General features: G+C 35.7%; 1 protein-coding gene across 3 annotated transcripts; it reads right to left on the bottom strand.

Annotated features, from left to right (window-relative positions):
- LOC121766369 (F-box protein SKIP8-like) lies at window positions 1-3668 on the bottom strand. 3 transcript variants are annotated; one of them, XM_042162653.1, is made up of 5 exons: window positions 3496-3668; window positions 2928-3223; window positions 1273-1469; window positions 963-1035; window positions 1-855 (listed from the first exon to the last, which is right to left on the bottom strand). In XM_042162653.1, exons 2-5 carry the CDS (start codon window positions 3066-3068, stop codon window positions 832-834), a joined length of 435 nt encoding a protein of 144 aa, XP_042018587.1. In that variant the 5' UTR covers window positions 3069-3223; window positions 3496-3668; the 3' UTR covers window positions 1-831. The 3 variants fall into 3 exon arrangements, with proteins under 3 accessions (XP_042018587.1, XP_042018586.1, XP_042018585.1); XM_042162652.1 differs by having other exon boundaries at window positions 1-1035; window positions 2928-3268; XM_042162651.1 differs by having other exon boundaries at window positions 1-1035.
- Between the last annotated feature and the right edge of the window lie 6563 nt (window positions 3669-10231).

Raw genomic sequence — 10231 nt, 5'->3', positions numbered from 1 at the left:
TAACAAAACAAAATTATACGATTATTTACATTAAATCCATCAAAGTGATATCTCTCCCTCACTTATTACAATACACGAAAATTTGGTAAAGCCCTCCGGCAAAAAGAAAAGGGAAAAAAAAGATAGTTACCTAAACAAAATTCGCATCATTTACATTCAAAGTACATGTTAATCCATGTTTCCTATAACATATAATCCACTACCCAAAACATCAATTTCCCCAGAAAAATCCTCCTAAAAAATTGCAAATAATAACAATAATGCTTAAGGCCGCATTTCCAGTATCATTAAGCCATAGCGCATTCCAGTCGCATGTCAGTAATGCTAGATTCAACCAAATAGTCTAGTCCATAAATGGTGTCCTAATGCATCTTTCATTCTGTGTTTGGAAACTTTGGAAAAATAGAACGGCGATTTTATAAAATTAAAGTAAATCAAATTTTCTATAGTTTCCAAACACATCATGGATGGAATGCCACACCAATTGTAGGCAAGAGAATCTTGATTCAAGACAGGGGGAGGGGGTAGGAAACACCATATGTGCTGTGCATGTATTGTGCTGTGCAATATTTGTGCATATACTGTGAGAAGAGAGACACGCAAAAACCCTAAAACACACATCTTTCAACAATTCCACATATGCAAAACCTGAGGTAATAAATCATTTTTTAAAAGAGAAACTAGAATCTCCCAAGAAATTTTTGAGGTTTTATGTAATTTCAAACAAAGAATGTAAATACTTTACCCTTTCCTTGAAAATCCTTGGCAAGGGCGTTTCCTTATCTCTACACAAATTGTTGATCAGCTCCTCCGTGGAAGAGAGCTGCTAAGCTATGATGGTGCACCATATACCACCTACCGTCACAGAGTTCATAAATGTTTGTCACATTGTATGCTCTCTCCATGTTGGAATAAGCTTTCATGGTAACCCAAGCCATATCTGTTAGGACATGAGTCCTTACATCTCGTATCTGGAAATTAATAGCATTCTCCTGGTTAAATGTCGCACGCCAGCTCTCCATGACTTGGTTGTAACTAAAACGCCAGGTCAAGGAACATATTAGCATTATTGTTCTAACACATGGACCCACAACGACAAAAGAAACAAAATAACAAACAGCTTTAAAGATTCGGACGACTTTATAGAAAGATTCAAATATAAAGAAAGAAATACATAGATATGCAGTTAAATTTACATCATAAAAAGTAAGGAGATACTTAAAATGAAAAATCAATGCACAGGTAATGCACAGCTACAAGACACATACATACCCAGCAAATGACTCGCCAGTAGCATGGAAACATTTGACGTAACCTGCCTTGAGCCAAAACTGGGACATATCAGTATGTGACCTCTCTTTAACTATCCTAAAAAACTCAGCGTTGATGTTAACAATGGCTAAGTTAGCTACATAATAAGCTTCCCATCCATTGGCTGGCTTAACATTACTTTGCTCCAACGAGAAATCCTAGAAGATGGGGCAAAGGTCAACAGATCAGTATATTGACAGTTTAAATACTAACTGGATTACTATACACTAACTTTAAGCATGCACACAGGAAATAAATATAATTTCAGAGAGCAAGAATCACACAATTAAGTGCCCATGAAAGAATTATTTGAGAATGCTACAATCATGATCAGGAGATTTATGCCAAGACAGTACTAACAGGAAAAATACATAGTCAATAATCAATAGCATCCCTTGTGGGGTTGTGGTTATGTGTTTGTGTGCAAGTATTGGTGAAACATGCTAAAAATTTCCATTTGTGTCATTGTGTGCTAGTATGGGTGCAAGTATTGGTGAAGCATTCTAAAGTGTTTACCCTATAGCAGTTTTTTTTTACAACCCTTTCAAGTTAAGGTAACATTTTGAGGGACTAAATTTAATGGGAAATCGAAAAAAATTGAATCTCACTTCCTCACCCATACCATCTCCATTTTTATGAAACAAAAAATCTCAATTGTTAAATCAAACCGACAACAATAGTACTGATTGTGAGGCTGCATCAACTGTTACAAGTGTATTTATAGAAGCAATTATCTAAAGTATAATTTCTTTTATATTTAACGCATTTAGTTACATAATAATGACTCGTGCAAGCAGTAAAATATAAATAAGAAACTATGGATATCTTAAAGACATAAAACGGCAATTAGCAACCATATCTTTAAATAGGAACATGTGTCAAAGATTCAACGATGTCTAGAATTTAATCATAAAACGTCAGAAATGGTATGCCGGTATATAGTCAAAATTTCAAAGAAAAGAACTATCCCAACAATTAACAGTATTCATACAGCCACGATATTTTCGAATCTTTAGCTGAAAAATCCAAATTACTATAAGAAAATAAAGTCATCTATATAAACGACAATGCAAACCAACTGAATATAGAAAAAAACGCAAGCATTCATATCAGTTCCCTTGCATACATAAGTTCCAAACCATTAGGATGTTCCACTAACCGAAGTTTCTAAACAATGATTTGTTTGCTAAATGACAAATTAAATGAGCGGAAAAAGAATATGGAAAGCATTTTCATCATTAAAGATTCTGGTATGTGGAATCTATATCGCAAGATTTACCAGGCACTAATGAGTGCTGACCATCTCACTTTCTAGTTTCTACCATGTGGATTAATTACTACTACTCCTAGAAAAGAACAAGTTGATTATCATATTATATGAAGCGATCAAACTAAACAATGTATAACAAACCATGTTGTTTTTCCTCTACAAACCAGGGTCAAATCGTTTGACAGGATCCTGAACTACCTAACTTATCTTCCACTATTAGATTCAATGAACATGAGATCCAAGACTTAAACCCTAAAGTAGTGCAAATTCCATCTAACAAAAATACAGCCCTAACACAAACACATCATACCAAAATCCCCAAGAGTGATCTAACAAAGAACCAAACCTTAAGATAGAGTCTTTTCCACAAAATCTCATCATTGGCAGCTCTATGGAGGAGGGAATTCGCCATGGAGAGACGGCAGACACTGGGATAATCTAAGAAGCTGAGAGCATGCAGTCTTAGATCCGGCACCAGCTGCTCCATTAGCGATATCCCCACCTGCGCACCATTCTCACCAACATCGACAAGCACAGTTGTTCTCTCCTGACCATGAAGTCCATTCTGTCCATCCACACAAACAGAAGGCCTCAAGTTCCCCAATTTAGAAGGGATTCGCTGCCGCCTCAACCTCTGCCGAACTAGAATAGTCGCAAAACAGATGCATAATGAGGTCACGTATAGAGCTACCAACAATGACGAATAATCACTTATACAGGAAATTTCAGAAATGTCAAACATAAACTCCATTTCACAACTAATTGAAACAAAAGCGCAGCAGCAAATCAGGCAGTTGTTGAATTGAAGAGGAAATAAAAGGCGATAAATTCGAAACCAAAGCTTGGATTCAATTAGAGAAAAAAAACCCTATGCTTACAGATAAACAGAGTAATTTTAGTATGTGATTTTGTACCTGTTTTTCCTCACTGTCTTGCTTTCTTATCCGGTGGATTAAAAGCATTCGTGTGTAATCTCTGCTGGCGAAGGGTAATTTCTTTAAATGAAACCCTAATTTAGGGATTTTAGAGAGAGAAGATAAAATCGGCAGGGAGAGAAAGTTGGGGCGGAAGTCGGAAGAGATGTGGCGGAAACTGTATACGCATTCAAACGAAGGGTAGTTTGGCCAATTCGGATCATAATTTTATGCTTTTTTGTTACATAATTTTAAAGCATAACATCATTAATTAGTTCAAATTTACTCTTTATCATTTCTTACACAAATAATTTCTATTTTAAACGATATTCACAGTCATATTTTAGATCTGAATAATTATATGTATTTTTTCCTAATTAGTAGTATTATTTCTCAAATAATATTTAGTGAGAATATCAATTATTTAAATAAGAGACTCAACAAAATCAAAACTCTGAAATATTGTCAATTTTCATAAACAAAACTTATCATAACACAAACACAAATTTTCTCATAATTCGATTGAGATACATTAGATATTTGTATAAAAGGAAATTAAATTTACAATCTAATTGAGTATGTATAAATTTTACTAAAAAAATTATCATGTGCAAAAGAGACTCAAAAGATAATATGATTATTGGTTTCTATAATCTTAAATTATGTCGTAATTTAGGATTTTTCAATAATCTGAAATTTAGTCGCAAAAGTTATGAATTTATGTCTTGTAGTGAATTTCTCATTAGTAGGGAAAACTGATTTTTATATGTCATTTATTAGAAGACCCAAGTTCATACTTTTTAGAACTGAATTTTAAATTTAGGGATAACTGCCTTAAGAGTCACCAACTTTGTCCGAATTCCGGTTTTTCCCACGAGCTTTAAAATTGGCGTATAAAGTCACGAACTTTGCATTTAGTCGCCGATTTCCCATGATTGTTTTCCGGCGAAATGTTGAGCTGACGTGCCGTTTTTAAATGATGTGGCGTCTCGTGGCAGCTTACATGGGCATCATGTAGTGACGCTGAAAATAATTAAAGAAATAAATTTAAAAAGCAAAATTCAAAAAATAGAAAAAACTTAAAAAAACTTAAAACACAAAATTAAAAAACTTTAAAAAAACTTAAAACACAAAATTAAAAAATTAAAAAACATAAAATTTTAAAAAACTTAAAACACAAAGAATCATACAGTACTATATTGTTTTCAATTTTTATAGATTGAAGTAAGATTAATGAAAAAACTCACCAGCATCAAAGCCACTACTTCGCAATCGCGCCATTAGCCGCCGATTGAATTCCGGCGATGAATCCTCGCCGCCGACGACTTCCATCGCCTTCTCCACCGCAGTAGAAATGCTTCTCCCTACACTGTCGTCGCGATCAAACAATTTACTCAAACAATCATGAAACCCGGAATCCTGCGAATCACTCTCAAATTCATCATCGTCGATCTCAACTGGATTTCCGTTTCGATCGCCTTCTCCGTCGATCTCAACTGGATTTCCGTTTCGACCGCCATCCTTCCGAACCTCGCCGGAATATTCACCATTTCCGCGATTTCGATTTCCCGCTGAATTCAAAATTGTGTCTGTCTCTAATTTTTTTACTGATTCTAGTAGAAATTTTGAGAGAGAGAGTGTTGGAATAGAAGAAGACTGATGAAGCTTTTATAGAGAGAGAAATATGTAAATATGGAGTTAAAGCGAATGGTGAAGTTGTCGTGATTATGTTACGATAATGTTTACACCTTGGCTACGAGCGGGAGTCCGGAGGTACGATTGGCTGAGGAACGTGGCTGGGAGGATTCAGACTGCGGTGGGGGACTTGGCGACACAGGGAGAGAGGTTTCAGGAGTTGCGGAGCTGGTGGTGGCGTTGTCGACGATGGAGCTGGTGGCGGTGCTGGGCGGCGGAGGAAGAGGGCTGGCGGAGGAAGGGAGGAAGCAGCTGCGTAAAACGATGTCGTTTTACGATTTTCCGATGCCGGACACGTCAATATTCAGGCATGCCACATAGGATTTTGAGTTGCCGGAAAACACAGGGTCGGGTCGGGTTGGGAAATACCAGACTAAATGCAAAGTTCGTGACTTTATACGCCAATTTTAAAGCTCGTGGGAAAAACCGGAATTCGGGAAAAGTTTGTGACTTTGAAGGCAGTTATCCCTTAAATTTATAAGAAATACATTAAGTTTTTAGCAAAGTGTACGATTTTAGCAACCTGTACTTTTTTTACTATAAGACCATAAGATTCATGTAAACTTTATAAACTACTCTCTCTGTTCCATAGTAGTGGAGTCATTTTACCATTTTGTTACGTTTCATAATAGTGGAGTCATTTCCCTAAAAGTCAATACGTTTCTTCTCACTTATTTTACACTCTCTTACTTTATTCTCTCTTCATCTCTCTACTCTTTTTTTCTACTTTATTCTTCTTTTACTTAACTCACTTAACTAACTTTTTTTTAATCTTCGTACTGGAAAAAAAAGTCTCTACTACTATGGAATGGAGGGAGTAGTATGTATAACAGAAGAACATGGAGTATAAAATAAATTTGGCTGCAGATTATATGTTAAGTTTTTTTTACCTCTTTAGTTGTTTCTTTTCTCTAATTTACCATCAATGTAATATTATTAGTGAAAAGTTTATTACTATATTATATTCTCATGCCGACTCAAAATGAGACTATGAATGGCGAATGAAGGGAGTACATAATTCGTGTTCTTGTGAAGGCTCACGAAAATCAAACGTTTAATAGTACTACTATTTTCTTAATTTCCAATGGCAGGTTTAACAAAGAAGTGTTAGTCCATTCAATGGCGGATCCAGAAATTAAATATCGTGAGGTCGAACAACATTATAAATATTTAAATAATGTTAATATTATTAATATTTTTATAAAAATATATTTTAATATCAATAGTTTATGGGAGTATGGATATTCTTAAAACAACATACTCCCTTCGTCGCACCCTGTGAGTACAGAATTTAAGAAAATGATGTTTAGAAAATTAAGTGAAGAAAATATAAAATAGAAGATGAGATAAAGAACAAAAGCAAAAAGATAAAGTAAACGAATAAATATGTTACATCTTGCCAAAGAAAAAAATAAAAAATGACTTACATTAGTTGGGATGTCCAAAAAAAAATATTGAGTCGCTTATGGTAGGATAAAATGAGTATACTTTTTCAGTAACATTCCACATTTTAAAAAATTGAACATAATTTGAATATGAATAATAATATTGAAATTCTAAATTATAAAACTGAAATTAGAAGAAAATAAGAGATGTTTACCTCTATAGTATGTGTTTATTTTAGATAAGTTTATTTAGTAATATATAAAAAAACATAGTATACTATGTAACATTAATTAAAATTATTAGATGAGAATACACGTTTAATGGACTACTAAGAATTAATACAAATAAAGAAAGAAAAATTCAAAGGCCATTTTAAAATTAGATACATATTCAAGATCTCTAATCTTTTAAAATTAGCAAATTATAGGTGCATCTTTGTTGATGCCATTTAATTCTAGGTCTCTGGGTAAATATTGGAAAGAAAAAACAATAATGCAACTCACTTCTCTCTCCTCACCCACATCGCCAAACCCATTTTATTTTCTCCCTCTTCGGCCAAAAAAAACTGAAAGCTCTTCTGAATTATCAACATTTAATTTCTTCATTCTCGACATCTGTCGCCTCCGCCATGATGCCACCGCCAGATTCCGAACTTTGTCCCACCTCACTTCCTTTCTTTCTCTCTGCTCGGTCTCATCTCACACTGCGTGAGGTGGGGGCGGAGACGCGAACGCCGTAGGGTTGGAGGTCGAAGAAAGGAGCTTTCTGGCCGCACTCCGGGGTGAAGACTAATATCGTCAATATTTATAACACGAAACATAGCTCAATTGGCAATGTGTTTTTCAATTGATATGACATAGGGTGTCATGAGAATTGCGCGAGATCATATATTGTAGTCGTTTTTTTCTTCTAATTTAGATTTTTAGTAGTATATGATTAACATTTGGGATAATTATACCATATATACAAAATGTTTCACTAATGTTTCAAATGTGTAATGTTTATATGAACCGTACAAAAAGTTTATTAGGGATTTAAATTAATACAATCTTTAACACTGTCTATTATGTTAACTCTAAATCATCCAATATAACAATAAAATAAAAGTAGTAGTACTATGAAATGCTACCTTCAAGAAGATGAACTTGGCCGCTTCACAAAAATAAATTATCTCCGGCAAGTTTACTTTGATTAATGCCCATAAATTTTGATGGACTTTGAATATATATACATATATATTAAAAGTATCATTTTATGTATGCTGAAAAAATATCATTTTATAGTGTATAAATATCATTTTTAGTAAAATGATAGGTTATTAGGTTATCACCATAAATATGGTTATTATTTTAACGCACCCCTATATATATATATATATTTCAGCACAAAACTAAAGAATTCAACTCTACGAAAAATTATTCTCCACTTTCAAATTTCAATACTTGGTATAATTCGTGCGTGCATGGCGATTCATTTTGGATTGACTCAAATATTTTACACTTATAAATGTGTTTTTAGTTCAGGAATTTTGATTCGCAGTTGCTATTTTTTTTGCTTTTTTTTGCTTCTTGCTTTTTTTGCTTCTTGCTTTTTAATTGCTTGTAGACTTAAAATCCAAGTGCATGCAGCTTTTTAAATATTTAATTCTTGGTTTAATTAGTTTAGAAACATTTCTTTATAGCTTTAACTGCTTATGCATCTCTATTTCATAATTGATGTTAATATATAAATAAGAGCCTCCACAATGGGGTGGAGATCGGGCGAAATTGGGCTCGGGCGTCCTCGTCCATCTATTGCAGGCGTCCGATCGGGCGCTCATTGCAGGGACGTGACCGAGCCCGATCTCGAAGATTTTGTATTTTTATTTTTTATTCTTTATTAAACCAATATAAATACCCTAAACCCTCATTCACTTTTCACAGACTTACACACAATACTCTCTACTCTACTCTACTCTACTCTCTTTCTCTTCCCTTTTCTCACTTTCACACTTTCAAGAATGGATCCGAATCAATTCCCAAACCCGCATAATGTCGACGACGATATGCCGATGTGCGGCGGCGGTGCCCGTTTGCCCGGCCATGAAGACTACCAGGTTGAGACTCCTGGATCTGTAGGGTCCACTTTCGTTTCTGACTCTGAGTTCGATCCGTTCTTCAACACCGACGCATATCGGGTTGAGGACATGGAGCCCAGTTGTGGGCAACCTCCTGCCCCTGTGCCGCCGATGAGGAAGAAGATGGTGCAGAAGGAAAAGGCGTCATCCGTCCCAGACTCATTCCCATCCAACGAGCCCAACGAAGAGTACACCACGGGGCGTACTGACTTCGAGATGGAGGAGCACATGAAGGTGGCTCAGTGTTGTGTCGATATATCGGAGGATTCGATAAACTCCAACAACCAGACTTCGGGCAGGATGTGGGATCGCATTGAGACCAGATACAACTAGGTGAAACCGAGTTGGGCGTACAAGCGGTCCAAGGATCAGCTGCGCAAGTGTTGGGATCGGCTCAAGGTCCACGTTAACAGCTTCAGCTTTATCTACACGAAGAACAGGGACGGAAGGAGAAGTAGTGAGAGCATGGAGGATGTCATCCAGAAGTCGATGTCCGAGTACCAGTCGCAGTACGGGCAGTTCAAGTTCTACAACGTTTGGCTGATCTTGAAGGACAAGGGGAAGTTCGACGGAGGGATACCGGTTGCATCCTCAGCTGCGAAGCGGACGAAGAACACCGTCACTGGCGGTTACACGAGCAACGGCCCATCTCCTGTGGATCTGAACACTGAGCCAGAAGGGAGTTCCGGCACACTTACGTCTACTTTTAGACGTTCCTTTGGCACCAAGACTGCCAAAGCCTAGGCCAAAGGGAAGGCGAAGGCGGCCACTCTGGATCGGCTACCCCGCAGGCTGCACCTCTTCCGTCCACTCAGCTCATGGACTCAGCGCTCCAGGAGTTCGGTGGTTTTCGCGAGGTGTGCGAGTATAGGCTTATACTTGACGCACAAAACAGCCGTCATCAGGAAATCAATCTGGACAAACGACGGAGGACTGAGAAGATGATCAATAATTTGAGCCAGAAGTTAAATTTAGATGACTAGTTAGGTTTTTATTAATTTAGTAATGTAGTTTTTTTAAGTAATTTTTAATTTAGTAATGTTTTTTTTTAGCTAAGTATGATGTAGTTTTTTTTAATTAAGTAATGTAGTTTTTTTTAAATTTGTAGTGTGTAATATAATATATTTTGGTATTTTAGCAATTAAAAATAATAATAATATTAAAAATTAAATGTAAATTGAGTTTAATTGATAGGGCGAAACCATTGCAGGAAGAAGGGACAGACTAAAAATTGCTGATGTGGCAACTACTAGGACGTCCACCGGGGCATCTGGGCATCTATTGTGAATGCTATAACTACAAGTTTGACTGTTTTTTGCTGTTTTCATAGAAGAAGGATTTCATAGTTTTTCCCGTGATTTATCTTTGAACATTAAAATACCATTAAAATATATTGCATATGAACGAAATGTTGGTGATTTTTTATATAGTTAGTAGTACATGATTAATCAATAGATGGCGTTAAAGATTTTAAATAAAATGTATTTATTTACAATACTAATAAAAATCTTTGTATGTTTCATGTTAACTTAAAAAATT

This window comes from Salvia splendens, chromosome 15 (genome assembly GCF_004379255.2).
Source record: "Salvia splendens isolate huo1 chromosome 15, SspV2, whole genome shotgun sequence".
In the NCBI taxonomy this organism is placed as follows: domain Eukaryota; kingdom Viridiplantae; phylum Streptophyta; class Magnoliopsida; order Lamiales; family Lamiaceae; genus Salvia; species Salvia splendens.
This window is presented reverse-complemented; position numbering and strand designations above follow the sequence as displayed.